The sequence below is a fragment of the Hesperophylax consimilis genome, chromosome 15 (genome assembly GCF_061612785.1).
Source record: "Hesperophylax consimilis isolate HC1 chromosome 15, BYU_Hcon_1.0, whole genome shotgun sequence".
NCBI classification, from domain to species: Eukaryota; Metazoa; Arthropoda; class Insecta; order Trichoptera; family Limnephilidae; genus Hesperophylax; species Hesperophylax consimilis.
The window spans coordinates 36,279,756-36,297,972 of record NC_142850.1 but is presented as its reverse complement, the minus strand read 5'-3'; the positions used below and the strand labels follow the sequence as shown (position 1 = coordinate 36,297,972).

At 33.8% G+C, this 18,217-nt stretch overlaps 1 protein-coding gene across 1 annotated transcript in view; it reads right to left on the bottom strand.

Moving 5' to 3' along the window:
- LOC149417704 (PAS domain-containing protein cky-1-like) overlaps positions 1-18,217 on the bottom strand; it is a 207,912-nt gene that overhangs the window by 117,789 nt on the left and 71,906 nt on the right. Inside the window, exon 3 of the mRNA XM_089640144.1 lies at positions 5,969-6,027. Within this exon, the coding sequence (XP_089496270.1) occupies positions 5,969-6,027 (59 nt within the window). The remainder of the gene's footprint in view (positions 1-5,968; positions 6,028-18,217) is intronic.

Below are 18,217 nucleotides of genomic sequence, written 5' to 3'. Positions count from 1 at the left end.
GGTGTGGCATTCTGATTTCATTTTTCGGCTAGTTTGTATTGGGAAAAGTTTACACACCACCAGCGTCCTAGTAGTAGAAAGCTAATTATGTTTTAATTAAATTTAAATTTATAATTATCTTTAACGTCAATTTGTTTAGCATGCGGTGTGAAAATATGAGCAAGTATAATACATTTTAACGATGGTGTTTGCCGGTTTCAAATTCGAAATCAATTATTGGTATAATACCCAGCCTTATCTGCGATCGCCGGTGAAGCCTTAGAGTAGGCTGTTGAAGGCTTCGAAGAATAAATAGTTCTCGACACTTGATAATTATGGGGCAGGCTGACCCCTGAGAAAAAATGGCCAGTCCCACCAAAATATATACATGGAATATTGCTCGGTATAATAATGCACTGGTTATCTTGGAATTTCTATTTCAAAGGCTTTGTGTTAACGGCACAAAATGAATTAAAATTCCAAAGGTGGATTTTGTTCTAGGAATCAAGTACGTACCTATTTGGGAATAAACTATCTCCAAATAGATTAACTTAATAGTGTTAAAGCAAATACGTTTTATAATGATGTATGTTTTTTCAAGTTTAACATTGTACAACATACGTAACATTAAACACTTTAATTTAGGGAAACACTAAATAATTATTTTTTCGATGACCATTCTCAAATTTTTTAAATATCTATTTGTTTGAAGAAGAAGATAATACTAATATATCTAAACGAATCGTGAAACAGAACATGACATAGAAACTGGGAATCGAATCCAAATCAACGGCTAACGGTCTTACAGGGACAGCGCGTCTAACCACTCGACCATTGAGACCTTATTATTTTTATAGAATTTTTATCGTTTTCATATTTAAAATTCAGAACTAACAATATTATCTTTCATCTAATTTCTAACATATTTTAGGCTGCTATATTTTTTAATGATAACAAAGTTCTAAAGAATTTGTTTGCATCCAGGAAATTGTCTCGGATAAACGTATCCAATACGGTGACCGGATAAATCATCACAATGATAATTCATCACATCTTTAAAAAGTTAAATAAAGTCATGGAAAGTGATGAAACAAAAACTTTATTAACTGGGTTAAGTAGGTTAGGTTAGGTTATGTTAAAAAAATCATCGTTTCTAATGACTTTATATCACTTTTTAAAAGTGTGTTGAATTGTCACTGTGTTGAGTTATCATGGTTTCATTGACAAAAATTACACAAAATAGCGGTTTGAGTGTTGACAAGGTAAGACAGAGGTCCTGGGTTCGATCCCCGGTATACATTACATTTTTTATTTTCGTGTCTTTTTTTGATTTGTTTCGTTTGGATTTAGTGTAATACCTTCTTATGATATAATATTAAATCAATGTGTCCATTTTGTGTTTGAATGCTGTTTTTAAGGTTCCATTACTATTATTTTAACGGAACGTACCTACTGTTTTAATAAATAAACTGAATTAAAAAATACATATTTATATTTAGTAAATTAGTGTGTTCAAACAAATTTATTTTGGAAAAGTTTTAATTTTTTCTGTGTTTTGTCGATGCGCTTCAATTTCTGAGGAATTTTACAATTAATAATATAAAGCGCTTTCATTTAGAATTCTTGCGAAGAAAACGTTTGAGGAGAATTTATGAGATGGCAAGATGTCAGGTGACTGCAATTTACAGTCCGTTACACTGATGGACGATCTGTGCGATTTGTTACACTCCACTGTCAGCTAATATATTTATGGACTCCACAACAGCTTATAGCAATAGAAAACATTTAGTTCACGTTTTCTAGGTCCAGAACAAAAGTAACTTCCGATAATATTATGGGTTAGCTTAAATCTATTTCGGCTGGTATCATAAAATTAGTTAATGCTTTATTTTTATCATCAAAATCTGATAACTAATACTATATTATGTAATGCTAACGCTGAGGAAAGATATATATAAAGAACTGCCGCAGAACTATATCTCGACGCATTCAAACTCCTGGCTTCATACATACATCGCCATCGTCCCAATTTTCCATATTCTTCAATTATTGCGAATTGAAATTTATTCAATCGATTCAATTTCGCACCAAATATTATTAATTCCTTAAAATAAAAAAAACCCTTTCGGTGCATCTGAAAACTGATAGTTTGCTTCGAAACAAAAGAAAAGTAATGATAAGAATGAATTAAAAAAAATTATAAAATATTCCATAAATATAAAATAAATAATTTTATTGATAAAAAAATGTAAAAAACCTTTTTTCACAGTATCCACTATAGGAAACTTAAACACGGGAATTAAATTGAATAGAAAGGGTTGTAATTATTTTATAAGCAATAATTATTAGCCTGAAACACTCATCCACATTGAAAAATCTCCTGATAAAAGATATATGACGCCAACGGGACATGTATCTTTTATCAGGAGATTTTTCAATGTGGATGAGTTTTTCAGGCTAATAATTATTGCTTATAAAATAATTGTTACCATTTGTGCTATGCATTAAAAGTCTTGTCTTAAACATTACCAAAAAAATAAGAAAGGGTTGTCACTAGAAGGACCTAAATGCGATTTTATAATAATGATCGGTGGTCTTATTACAAAGTCTTACTTTAGGCATGGATATCATTCAGTGGAAATAATAATTCGTCTTTTCTGGTTATCTATTTTTAAGGCTCTATTATACGCATTAAAAAGAAGAAGAAGATTACTGAAGGTGGTTTGAAGATAATAAACGGAGAGCGCACTACTATAAAGAAACGCTTATGATTAAAGAGTATAAGGGGTGTTGTAAAAATATTTGAAAAAACATGACTAATTTAAAATTACATTTGAATTAAGTAGTATTTAAAGAAACTATGAGAATTACATTTGAGTTAAATAGTATTTAAAGAAACTATGAGAATTTGTTCATATCTATAGAACGCACGGAGTCAAGTGAGTATTGCAGATTTATTAAAAATCTCTCCAAATTTTACGTAATCTGGATTGGAGGTTGTTTCCCGATAAACTTTTAGCCGAATTCCTTATAAATCGCAACATGAGTTCATGTACCTGCTTTTGTCTTAATATTACATAAGGACGAAATGCGAAAATATTAGCATTTTTACGAACACGTGTTCCGATATCGTGATAATACATTCGTATTTTACTAAAAGTTTATGATATCCTATCAATTCATTCCTTCAGGCCTGCAATCCCGTTTTTAACCGGATTACGAATAATTTGAAGGGGTTGTTAATAAATTAGCAACACTATTTTTTCTCCGTGTGGTGTAAATGTTTTACTGTAACAGAACAATATGTTTTTTTAAAACAGTCAATATATTTTGACAGTCTACTGTTCAAGTTCTGTTGCTATCCAAGTACTGTGAAACAACTGGCACATGATGAAACTTTCTCAGAACTTGAATTTTAACTTCCAAATTTGAAGAATTGTTCAAATTCTGTGAAACAACCCGTCCTATGGAACAAGTCCGAAAAACGTGTTGGTAAATTTTAAAAAGATTCGAAATGATGTCATGAATAATGCAATTTTTCCCGCCTAATTTTTTTTGACATATCGGTCGCAACGAGGTGGCAAAAAGCGCGGGAAAGTGTGAGCCTACAATGCGCCTGCGCGTGTCGAAATCCCGCTCGGCGTGATTTACGCCTTGGGCCCTCGTGTTCCGAGGCCCGGGCAGTTGGTACGGAGCCCGGGTCCGCTCACAACTCTCCCGCATCTCCTATAAGGCGATGTACTCTATTTAAATTTTAATTGGATTGTGTGTTAAAACAATTTTACATTTCACACACCTTTTGAACGGCGGCCATATTGTTGGTTGGTCGAGGGCAGTGCCATCTATTGTCGAGGTGCGATACTGGCGCTGGCCGTTGGGATTTAATTGTGCCAGACGGGATAAGTATAATTCTATGGCAAATGGTAAACAACAAGAAATGCACCTTATTAAGCACTGTGTTCTCAGGAATGAGGCCTTTAGGGATTAACAGACAAAACAATTATACTTTTTAATTAGCCACGTGAATAGTGTAGGCATGCACGTAGCTATATATATAAATTAAATAGGCACCTCTGGTTTGAGGCCTCTAGAAGGTACCTGAAAAAAACTTGAGTCTTAGGCCCGGTGTATCAGTTGAATTTTAAGCTCGGCTTGGTTGGAATGTTGAGCTTAGCACGGCTTCGAATATAATCTGTTTATAGGACGTAAGTCATATATGTCATCAATATTAAATATATTATCTATGATTTTAATAGAGGAACATGTGTAATTTTCATTCTAAAACCAAACTGAAGTCTACGTGAGTGGTATATATATCCGCCCTAATGTCATCGCAATATCGCGAACATTCAAAATGCCAAAGACGGCGTTGTTTTTTCTGGCGGGTTTATTATGCGGGCATATGGCACCATATTTATTTATTTATTTATTTACGCCCTAATGGGCTTTTACAAAAGTAGTTAACAAGTAATACAGTTGTGTTACATAATTTACAATAAATTATGATTTTTGATTAAATTAAGGTAAATTCAAATTAATTGTGTGGATTACGTAAAGCTAAATATGTATTAAGGAACATAAGTGTATTCACTATAAAATAAAAACAAAAGTGTATTCACTACGGAGTTGTGAATTCATACATCTCAGTAAAATTATTAAAAAGATTTCGTTTTATAACTAATACGGAATCTTTAAACATGTCTACAATATTCCCAAATTTATTGCCAAAATGATGTAGTCTATTTATAGGTGTCTGAGCTTCATAGTTGGTTTTAAAATTGTCACAGAAAAATGTAGCACTTTGCCTCGTATTTCTAGTCGGTACGTAAAATTTTATTTTGGCAAGAATTTCAGGGTTGTCAATGGAATTAATAATAATTTTATTTAAAAGTACAAGGTCAGAGATGATATTATATATTATATTACAATTAATATATGGTGACATATGCGATGAAACTTGCTGTAGTAGTGCACTTTTCATGAAATTACGACGAACTAATAACACTGTTTTGACCTTCAAACTTTTCAAATCATTCTTATTATACTTTACCAGACTTTTTTAGATTGATTATTCATTAATAGCGTTAACATTTCTCATTGCTCATTGTTCATACTGCTAAAATTAGGCAATTTACGTAAATTATGATGATATAGTAAAAGGTACTATTTTATCAACGCTTGAGCGGTAGATTTAGCCGGCTTAAATTTGAGCGAGGAATGTACATGGCGAGGATACGATCTGACTGATATACAGGGCCATAGCTACATGATACACCTCACAACAGCGCTTCTGTCTGTGCAGTATACAGACAGGGGAACTTTCTCGCCAGTCGGGTTAAGGAAGGGGCTGTTGGAAGGGATTTATTAATGTTGGCTCATTGGTGCACGGAGGATCAACGCCGCTAGCTCCTTAGAGCACGCTCCATTAAAATACCTAAGGAACAGACTCAGCATGCTTATATTGCGCCTGTGCATCAGATATGGTAAGCGGCCCATTAACAACGGATTGTCAATGAGACGGACCGCCCCCTTTGCAAGACCATAACCTTTTTATTTTTTGTGTCTTATTCTATTTCGTATTATCCCTTTTTGTCACATTATTACCATTCAAAAAGCATTTAACATGTTGGCCATCAACGGCATCAACCTAATTCTTCGTGGAGCTCCCTATGATTGATGGACTGCCTAAGAGAAGTGATGGCTGTCCTTATAAGGCTGCTGAATGACACACACTGCGATGGAGAGTTCAGGGTCTTTAGTTCAGAGGTACAATACTTTATGAAGGTACCGGAACATCTGGTATCGATGTTCGACTGCCTAACTAGATAGAAAACTATCATGGTTTTGACGGATTGAGCATTTTCTATTTTTTCGTTCAATTACTAACATAATTTTGACGTTTTAAGATGTACATAATGTAATATACATTTCAAACAGATGTCGCGATGAAGAAGAGAAGAGATGTAAAATTTACAAAACGTAAAATTACCTTAGAAAATCCAATGTTTGGTGTAGGCGCCTGGTGACTGATATCAAATCTTTTGAAAACTGAAACAACAAAAAATAAATATATTAGATAAAAATATTACATAAAAATATTACATAAAAATATTACATAAAAATATTACATAAAAATTATAAAACAAACTATACTACTGCCGCGCTGGAATCATTCCTAAGCCATGGGTCACCCCAAGCGGTTTGCAACGTTTGGTGACTTAGCAGGGGTTTCGGCGTTCACTGAGTGAGGTTGGACCCGGTCTTGGTGGTAGGTGCGTCTATTCACCAGCTGCGTGGCGGATCGGATCGGGAGAGATTAGTTGAGGGAGAAAATTTGACCTCTCTAACCAGACTCTCTCGACTCAACACCTTACACCGCAGTGGGAGCGATGGTTTCTTTATTTATTGCATCTCACTATACATAAAACACGTTTTATTTTTCACATAAAAATCAACCTCACTAGGACTATGCCTGTATCGAGGTTAACAATTTACATTTGAGTGAAGCAAACAAAAGAGTAATCACAAACATTAAGGACGGGTTGTTTCGGAGAATTTGAACAATTCATCGAATTTCAACGTTCATTTTCAAGTTCTGTGAAAGATTTTTTCAAGTTCTGTTTTATTTCAGTTTTGGCAAGCAACTAGCCTACAATGATATAATAACAGAACTTGAATAAGTCTTTCACAGAACCCGAAAATGAACGTTGAAATTTGATGAATTGTTCAAATTCCCCGAAACAACTCGTCCTAAGTGATTCTACACACAAACACAAAATGTTCAAAAATTAATGAAAAAAATAAGTATTAGATGTTTTACCAGATGGGCAATTTCACAGTTTATTGTAAAAATATTTAAACCATAATTAATGTTTGATGCGTCACTCCTAGACACACTGACCCTCAGGTTCCTACCCACTCCTCATACCTTTTTTCTTTCCCAGAACTTCTTCGTCATCCTTTACTTAAAATAACCCTCCTCACAGCATCCCCAAAGACCACATGGAAATTATTTTTCTCAGGGCTTCTATCACCGCTATCCATAATACTTGATGGAAGTAAAAAGCAGTTTTCATGATACCGGAGCCCATCGTTCGAGAGAACATCTTTTGCATTCTTGTCGTAGTCAAGATTACTTTCCCGTACCTACAGCATTGGAAAACTAGCTGTGAAGAATCTAGTATTTGTACAACTTTTATTCTTTGCACGAATCATTTTTTCCCAGATAAAATACATTTTAAAAGTTGTGCAATTAAAGAATCAACAAGGCATAATGAATAGAATTCACGAAGAAAATAAATAAGTCAATGCTGATTGATAAATCCGTGAATGTTTTAAGTGATGGATAGAGAACTAAACGGTTAATTATAATTGCGTGCATTTGGTTGCTTCTTGGTCCCGGAGGTCAGAATTAATGGAAGTCGTCAGGTAGCCGCTGAAAAAAAGAAGTAAAAAGTCGTCTTTGAACATTATAGCTTATTCATCTTCTGTTGGTGAACTCTTATAGGTTGACTGGCAATCATTAGGCTAATATTGTGACCATCCAGGCAGACAATTTGACTAACGGTAAAAAATACTTAATACGTACCTACCAAATTAACTACCTTCGGAACAACGACGAAAATCCAAGACCTTCTGAGGTATACAAAAACAAAGTTTTCTCTTGAGACAAGTTGAGATGGCCAGACAAACGGAACATCTCCAAAAGGATGTCAATACATTTTCGAGCATGCAAATACAAATCGAAAATTGCTGAGAACTTAACAAAAACCGGCTATTTTTGGATGTATGCTATAAGTGCTGTAAAGGCCCAAAACGCATCGAGCACGCATGATTACGTATTAGACGGCTATACCAAAGTTAAGAGGATTAACGCTTGCATTAAAGTTTCACATCTACATACGTACGCATAATGCACCACCTGTGATGCCATGATGACGAATACTAAAGCTATAGATTGAAGAATCGCCACACTCTATACTCAAAATTAGCCACGAAAATACCTAAGAAGTTTTAAGTACAAGGACTTTGAGATTTACTATGTTTATTGGTATTTTTTAACACCAAGAGTCAGCATTGATATATTTTTAGATTTATCGAAACTGGTGAGTGTCAAAATAAATCAACGGAAGAAAACCAACCCACGAGAACCAATTTTCAAAGAACAAAGAAAACCGTTTTTATTTCAAGCACCACTTTATTTGGGTTTGAGAACAACGTGTTACGGACACGATGCCGTCTTCACGCATATTCATTTTGCCGGCGCCTCCCCGGGAACCATTTATTGAATAAGCAACACCTCTGTCATAGGTCACGTCTTATAATTCGCTCATTTGGTGTCTTAGCAAGGGTGCCTGGGTTGATTATTTGAAGTTTGTCGATCTCGGCGGCAGATGAATCTGCCCACCTACTGCGTGGCAAGGCCGGATCAAGAGAGACTGGATGAGGGATGCCTTTTGACCTCTACAGCCGGACCCTCTCGTCCCGTCGCAATGGGTTCTTACCATTTCTCCAACTGAACCTGACCCACAGATTTATAAGTTACATTTATAAAATTTTCCTTCCCAGAACTGCCTCTCCTTCCTTTCCATAAAAAGAACTAACACAAATCACCCCTTAGGATGACAAAGTCAGTGAAGTAAATTATTGTCGTCGTGTGGAGTCATTGTGAAAAAAAATTGATGCCTTCTTCAGGTAACGTACAAAACGGATAAAAAATTATATTGCAATTTAACAGTTTTCCGTTAGCTAAAGTTTTGATCTGACCAGAAATCTTTAAAAACCATGCGATGCGAATCAGTTTAATGAAAATTAAAAAACATTACTATACTAGATATAAAGTTGTAGATAAGACAATAACATTAGATAATAACATATTGAAAAAAAGTGTTTTACGGTAAGCGACGTCCTTTTTTCTAGGTCCATGTTGTTGCCCAATGAGCCGGACCGCACAGAAACGAAATATTTAATTAGTTCCATTCTCGGAGAGCATCTAATGAAGTTGATTTATGATATCGGTGGAAAGCCGACTTAGAATAGTAGAATCATTCGGTTGATATAATATAATTATATGTTTATAGAGTAGGTGCTTCGTAATTAAGTAGTGGAAACCCGCTTTTACAAGTTGCTAATGTCCGAAACGGTGTCATCTGTAACGTGGCCAAAAATAATGTATGTAATCATTTTTTGCAATCGTCCGAAGTGTGAAATTGTTTATATTACATAACGTAGTTTCATTCTGTTACGGATTTTAATCAACTCGAATAATTTTTTTTCAAAATATTATGCCTGTAATTTTTTTTAATGTGAAACCGTTCCCGACCGTCGGGAGCAAGTGAGGCTATGGCATCCCCAATAAGGGTATATTGTGAGGCTGAAGGTAGCGGGGAGGGGAAGGAGATAGGGAATAGGAAGGTTGGATACCTGGATATTCAGATCTGGTCACCAAACACGGCTAAAGCCATTTCAAGCAACGATTCAATTTTGAATGGTGGTCTTAAACCAGGGCGATACTGAGAATATCTTCAATTCTGGAAAAAAGATAAAAGCTGTTGGTGAATGTGGTAAAACTAAATATTCGGTACTTTTATCACTTAATAATATTTGCTAATTTATAAAGCGCCGTTTTCGTGAGAAATCAACTCAAGGGCGCTGCAATAGTCACAATAATAATAACTTGTTTATTCCTTCTTAGAAACTTCTTCGCAGTCGGGAACACTCCAAAAGCGCGCTTAACCTTTGTACACAGTTTACATTTGGCACAGGAGAACAGGTCATTTTTACGCCTCGTTCTTGAGTTCAACAATTTCTTCCCTCCTACAATATAGGCATCTTCAAGGATGATAATTATAGTATTAATTTAGAGAAATATTTTCCTCAGGGCCTCCTGCGTCAATGTAAAAAAAACCACAATTAAAAAAAAAAACAATTTTGGTTATGTGTCTCTGTGTAACTCCGGTTCAATGACCTTTAGAACTGGTATTTACTTTGATTTTCAAAGTTGGCACTGAATGTCGGAACATGTTCAGACAAGCGACAAAGTTAAATTATGAAGATAATATTAGCGATTTTTAAACGTAATTTGAAATAGAAAAAGATACGGTCATATTTGATTGAATATAATTATTCAATCAAATAAGTAATTATTGTAAATAACAAATAATATTTTTTGTAAAGCTACCCATCTTGACACAGAAATTTCCTGGTGAGATGAGCAGCGGAGGATAAAATAATTAATAAAAATGGCATTTTTTTTAATATTAGCACTCTAGAACACCCAAAAATCACGAGCCGCCACTAAATGGTAATCTATTTCTTTAATTCATATTTAACTGCATTATACTTCGAATAAGAATTAATTACAATATCTTCATTTTTCTCAACGCAAATTTTTATTGGATGCTATTTTTTATGTATTTTTATTAATAATTCTGTATTTGGAATGAGTATTTCTTTTGTTAAATTTTTTGATAGATGTTGTAATTTTACAATATTACTAACTGTGTTAGTAATAACCCCGAAGACCGAGTTGTTTGGCGGTCCGTCCTCTCTGCCTACCCCTGCGGGGAAACGGCGTGATGGTTAGTTAGTTACTAACTGTGTTCAATAGAAATGTAAATTTCTGAACGTTTTTGAAAAGAGGAGAGATTGATCCTGAGGCAATTTTAAAAAAATCTTTCAATTATTGCCTCAATGGATCCAAAAAAGTTTTATAAAGTAAACTTTAAAGTAAGAGTAATTATTTTGTAACCATAGACATATGAATATTAGTAGACCTGCCCTAAGTGATTAAAAGCGTATTATCCCCACTCCCCATACCGGTTCCATTGGAGCCGGCTGGGCTCGCGTATGGCCTCAAGTGAAATTTGAAAACGTGACGTCATCATTCTTGTGCGAACTATGGTCGAGGCATCATCGGTTCATTTTACGAAATAACACGGCAAAATGTTGACTTGTGATATGAAAACTTGTAAAAATAGATGTGAAAAAGAGAATAAACCCAATTGTCGTATTACATTCCATAAGTAAGCATTATTTTACTTTATTTTAAGCTTATTCACACCGTATTATATGGATCAGTTTTTGAAACATATACTATCACATCACAATGTAGCGATTCTCAAGTGTGCTCATCGTTGTTTACTGGGGTAAGTAAATTATGAAACATTTGTAAAAGTGTCTTAACTAAATACTCTGAAACTAACTACGACTCTGCAAACAGAGGAAATTTACTTTGCCGAATTTGGACTTAATTTGGACGGAAATAACACGGCAAAATGTTGACTTGTACTATGAAAACTTGTAAAAATGGATGTGAAAAAGAGAATAAACCCAATTGTCGTATTACATTCCATATATAAGCATTATTTTAAGCATATTCACATCGTATAATATGAATCAGTTGTTACTATCACATCGAGAAACGTCTGGACGCGAAACACAAAGCTGGTTGGTTGCTGGGAAGTAAATTATGAACATTTATAAAAGTGTCTTAACTAAATACGTAAACGAAATATTCGACTCTGAAAATAGAACCGATTTTTTTTGCCGAATTTGGACTTCGCAAATTAGTTCTTAACGTGGCGAGTAATTTGCGCTCCCATGTAAAAATGTCTATTCATTCAAAAGCAGATTTTACTTTTAAGAACTAAATGGTGATATTATAATGCGAGATGCCTATTTACTGTCAGATTGATTTATTGACGAATCACAGTCAGTCTTACGCCCTTCGTTCTTCAACAGTTGATTTTACCCCTCGCCATTATCTTCTCGTCTATCAATTCCTATGTCTGTAACCTATTTCTATCTATGATTTAAGATTTTCACGGCCAAAAGTATTTTTGTTATTTGTTTATGGGTGTTATGCCGTATTGCGCTAACTCCTTCTTTAGCCAACGTTTCGGACAGCATTGCAGTGTCCATCATCAGGGCAGATGTGTTATTTGAGGTTGTGTTAAAATGTGAGCTTATGTATGAGGTTGTGATACCGTGTTGCTAGCTACAACCCTCTGAGCTAACATTGACGTATAATTTTTTATTATTTTAAGTTTTCTTCGTTTAAACGTTGGCTAAAGAAGGAGTTGGCGCAACACGGTATAACACCCCAAAAACAAATAGCAAAAATATTTCTATTTAACAAATAATCAATGTAACACATAAACGACTCATCACAGAGAGATAGTTACAACGGAATTCTCCGTGACTGGACCAAACACAAATTACCTACATTACTTACGTAGTAGCATCATGATTGTTTGAGAAATCAGTGGCAACTAAAGCTATTGTTTTGGCGGTAAAAAAAGGTTTCTTTAATTTTGACGTTAGATAGTCTCAGAAAAACATGCAATAAATCATCCTTCATCGATTGATTAACCGATTTGAGGTAACGCAATGATATAAATACCTTTTGTATTCGATCTTCATTGTATTGCAGCATTCACCGATACCATCTTACCTACCGCAGAGTTGAGATCATTTTTATATCATATCTGGATCAACTCACTATGGATTCTCCAAAAAGCATTGTTACGCAATACTACGGTACCGTAACAAATAAAAACACTAAATAATTTAAACACCCTGCCTTTCGTTCTTTCAAAGTCTGGTTTAATAGTTCAATTGTATAATACATAATATTATGTACTTGATATACTATACTTCTACATATGGTATTGTACAAGTAATTAGGACGTTGTTAAATACTGTAGTTTTGTTAATTTGTTAGGCATGAGTTTTTCAAGCCTTTCATTGACCTATTATTATTATGTACACTGATAAAAACTTAGGAGACCAGTGCTTGGCATTCTATTGAATCCACAACAACCCAAAAACCTTATTGCGCCCTCGATGAAAATTAAATACTTTGTATACACCACTTTTAATTAATAATAATCGACATATTTCAAATCCAATGACAGGATAGTGACAATTAACGATTTAAAAAGAGACCAGTATAGACAATAAGTACATTTAGAAATTAATAAATTATTTATTATTATATATTATTTATCTTTCTATTATCTCTTTACCTTTATATTTATAACGCGTATATAACATATTTATGATATACGAGTATAACGTGCATTTACTCACATAAAATACATCAATTTTTGATTACTGTAATACCGACATTTACCTAGTCTGATAGTCCATAATAATTTAAAAGTTTTATACAAAAAACATGTATATATATTTATATAAATAAAATTAATAATTTTGAAATAAAAGTCTCGCGGGTTTGAACTTTGACGCCCTAAAAAATTGACAAATAACATATATACTTTTTAGCAAAAACAACCAGTAATCATTAAAAGAGAAATCATTGGAGTGTATTTAGGTGGAAATGCTGTATGTGTTTTCTATTGATATAGTTTTTGAAATTGAGGTATGAATTTATTGCGCATTGGATATTTGAAAATGGCCATTTTTTAATCATACTTCATTGACTATATGACCAACAGAATAAACAAAGAAAATTAACGGAAAACCCCAATTTTTATCAGAAAATTTATTTATTATTAATTTGTTGCATTTTTCAAATTTTCTTGAATGTATTTTAAATATATCCATTTGAATTTCACCATTGTTTTCATGACTTAATGTAGAAATGAAGTGAAATCTTGGAAATCGAAATAAACCCCCTTTTCGACATACCCAAATGGGATTTGGCTCAGTTGTTAGCGCGGTCGACTCCAGTCTCCGAGGGGGAAGGTTCAATTCTCGGTCAAACCATTTTTTAAATACATCTTTTAGTAAAAAACATATATATTATAAAAAACATTTTTTTTGGTTCGTTTATATTAGAGTAGGCACAGCTTTTCTGCCTTTATGTACTATATGCCACCGTGTGCATCATATGTCATTTGTATAAAACTGTAAATACCAGGGACAAACATATTGGAAGTATTTTGTTCCAGTCAAATGTTAATGTATTTCATGAAGTAAGTGACATATATTATTCGCATGCCATGTTTTATGGCATTCTTTGTAGCTGAGCATGTCATGTATCAAGTAGAAAATTTCCATCTGCACAGGCCTTTTATAAATATCGTGGGTTCTAGCAGCCGCGGTAACAAAATTATAGTGTCAATGCGACAAGTAGCTTTGTTTTAAATGGATAAATTATTCAAATGCACCCGGCTATGGGTTATTTATTGTAGTTTACGGAAAAGGAAATAGCCAAATGGAAGATAACACAGGTTATCTTTTTATTATGTCTTTATATAATGACATCGTGATTTTTCATCACGTGAGTTATTAATTATCCTCTCTCATTGCTGAATTATTGCCATGCGTGAGACATTAAATTCCTACTTGTGATACGGTTTTATTTGTTACAGCATAATAACGATGAGATAATAACAGAGTTTCGCCTTGTCTATTTAATATTTACTTGGGAGATGGGTAAGAGGAAGGAACTGGCTATTCATATATGGACACCAAACACGACTAAAGCCATTCCAAGTAACTTTTCGATTGTGAATGTTTGTCTTTCACTAGGTCAATACTGACAACCTCTACCCCTCTGGAATTTACCGCAAAAGTAGGTACTAGGCATTAATTATTTAATAGATAAGTGTTGGAGTACCTAGCCAGCCGAGGAATTAAGACTCACGCCGCCTGAGTGGGACCCAGACGTGATGCCAACTCAGTCATTGACGGGTCAAACAAATTCTAAAAACATTTCCAAAATAGTGGATAACATAGTTCCACTGACTCTGGGAAGATTTGTGGACACTATTATGCGGAATCAAACCAAAAAAAGGTAATAAAATCACAAATTTATTTTACATAAAAGAGTATAAATAACAACAATTTAAAAAACCCATAAAGTTCTCTATCACTACCTTGTTCACACTTCCCACGTATGTGTCCAACAAACCAATGATTCCGATTGAATTATAAAATATTAATAAAACACTTTTTTATTGAAATGAATGAACTGATCAGAATACATTTGAATAATTCGATATCAATTTGAAGTGGTCTCACTCACTTAGAGTAACAATATTTCGATCGTAATCTCGCAGGTAAATTACCACTTTATGGGCGCCCGGTTGAGAAACCGGTTTGGATTCGACACCGGAGCGTCGGGCACGCGTCCACGACTGGCCGATAAACTCCCTTGACAATACGAGCGTAACTGATGGACAATTTACTGAACAAACTGGACAATAATTTTGGATACAAACTGTACAATCATTTTCGGCACATACTACAGACTGTCTTTGGACGTTGGACATTTGTCTGGTAAACCCTTGGAATGCCAGGGGAAAGAGTCAATCGCCGTTTTTTTTACAAAAATATGTTCTTACCTGATGTTGTACTTATATATTTTAAAATATTTAATCTATCCTATTTGATTTCTCCAAGTAGCTATCTTGTAAAAAAGAGGAAAAATATGTAAAATAAATATTAATGTATTTCATAACATAACTATGGAAGTCTCGTTTTACAATTTGGTACGCATAACGTTATTATTATTTTTAACGTTATTATATATTTAAAATGATCAGAAAAATATCCGTAATAAAATAAAATAAAGACGATTAAAGTAAAATTCTAATCCATCAAAATGCTTTGTGGGGTATAGATACTTGAGCAGCAGCTTTTGTGGTGATGTATAAAATGTACATAAAATTATAAAGCGCAAGGACGCAGATGCCCCTTGCTGGCCTAAGGCCTTGGGAGCAAGACTTTATTGTTTTTTCACCCCGCAACAGCGGCCGTGTTATTATGGCTGCATATTGATTATAGGTCGGCCAGATAGTGCACTGCTGGTGAGAATATGGCGCATAAAACATTATGCATTCTTGGGAAATGAACAGAAAAGTGAAATATTCAATAATTGAGAAACACTTACTTGTACAATGTACATCTTAATAAAAACTACTTCGTCAGTCACCCCTTCTATCGAGATATCGATCTAACGAACACAGCATTCCAACTGGACATCTGGATTAAAAGATTAAATTTAGTCCGTTAGGATATGTGGATCAATAAAACAGAGTTGAGAGCTTTTTAAATTTCTTGATTGAAGGCATTCGTCAAACAATTCTGTCGTATTATCATCATTCAATCGGCATTTATATTCGCCGATACTGCAAGTGTAAATATAAACCGTACCTGCCTACCCCTGCGGGGAAACGGCGCTATGGTTATTTAGTTAGTTACAACGTTAAACGTATAAGTAGACTTTTTTGTAGAGCACAAGGTCTCATTTCAGGTAAATAATTGATTCAGCGAAGCGAAGTCCTGTTTAACTCGACTGTTTTCCATTTCATCTGTCTTTTAATTTGTTTGCACGTTCATTTTCCGGTTTAAGATGGTGGCTGTTTTAAAAACTGTCTTTTTGTGGCAAGGTCTACTGTTCACAGAAATATTGGTTTTATTCAGGTTAACTCAATAAATCCTTTATTACGTTTTAACTGTCAAATCTCTTGTAAATTTAGCTCTTAAATATTCACACACAGAACGGTGTTTGGTTGCTTAATTTGAACGCTGCCTTTTATTTTTGAACTGACATTATTTGATCGCCAGTAAAAATATTGAGATTAATGATTTAAGAAAGAATGTATTATGCAAATGAATCGTATAGTTTTGTCAGCATTAATGGTTTAATTAATTTGGATCGTGTCGAGTGATTGTTAATGTTTCATATCCGTGTGTTTCTCGGGACATAAATATTTAACGATCTTATCTTATCAATTATCAATCAGATCAGTGGGAAAATTTATCTCGGCACTTTATTGGAGTACTTATTTGTGCATGCCCGAGATACTCGCAAGGGGAGGCATTCGCTGGAGAACTCACAGACTGGACCACCTTTGTGACTGATTTTATCTTCAAATTCCGTTGCATTATTTTATTTCAATGTTTATTCATGAATTCAAATCTCAAATACAGATACACTTAATTAATTATTTTATTGATTATAAGTTTGCATTTACCATTTTTATTTTCTTCCATCATAAAATAATGTTTTTCTTGTACGTGGCATCTCGTAAGAGCTCACCTCTCTTTTGATTTTGTTTTCGTCTTATCGCCCGTTTGGGGTGATTTTATTAATTATGTATTTATATTATTCGTCATTGTTGGCTTTTACAAACATATGATGTATATAATAATTTAATGGAACAGAAATTATGAATGCGGATGAAGCGAGAAGTGTCTGCCAAGACCGAGTTGTTTACTTGTTTTACCGAGTCTACTTCTTCGGGGAAACGGCGTAATCGTTAGTTAAGTAAAGTTCGAAGTAAAATTCAATTAAATTATATTATAAGACCCATGCAGAAGATTATTAAAATACTAATTATTATTAAGAAACATTATTATAGCCTTCTTGTAACCATATCTGGTGCAGTTGAACACATCTAGTATATCTGTGAATGTATTGCTAACTGCATGCATTCTGGGTAAAAGCGAGTATCTTCATGACCCAGTCCTGATATTCTTGTTGCAAAATCAATTTAATAAAAATAATTTTTGACGGAGTAGTTCTACTTAATTTATTGAAGATAATTAGGCTGAGTAAATCAGGGCTGTCTAAGATACCATGGTAATAGGCAGGCTGAGGATGGGGCTGTTGTGAAGGGGTTAGTTAGCGGGTGAAGGCGTGAGAAGAAATAAATAGTAAAAAACCGGAACCGAATTTCGGCTTTTGTTCTAGTTTTGTCCAAATCTGAAACTTATTTAAGAAAGTAAAAAATTATCCTCTTTACCCCGAAATTTCTTTTCTCATTGATAAAAATGCGAGAGTTTATTATACGAGTAGTTAGTGTTAAATAAAATGTTCAATAAAATAAAATATATGAATAATAAAGGAGAAAAGTGGTTTACTAGTAGCGTTTTTAGTTTGTTTTTATCTAACAGTTCTTCAAGCTGTATGCAATATTTAAAGGAATTAAAAAATTACAAACGATCTTAGAACCACTGACTAAAGTAAACAAATCAGTCCAGTCTTTAATAGTCTTTATGGTTTGAAATAGCAATAAAATAACGAATATTACTAAACGATAAACTTTAACAAAAATAAATAATATTTTTAAATTACAAATTTTAAATCTTCGAATTTTAAAACAAATTTCATAATAATAAGCTCCATTTAAAATAGTTATTCTATACGCGTGCACATGCGACAGAGTAAAGCCGAATATGATCCGAAACGCAGGTTTCAGCTGAGCTGTTTGAGAAAACTGATGCCTCAGAATTTCTTGAAAATTAAATTGTCGATTCTAGG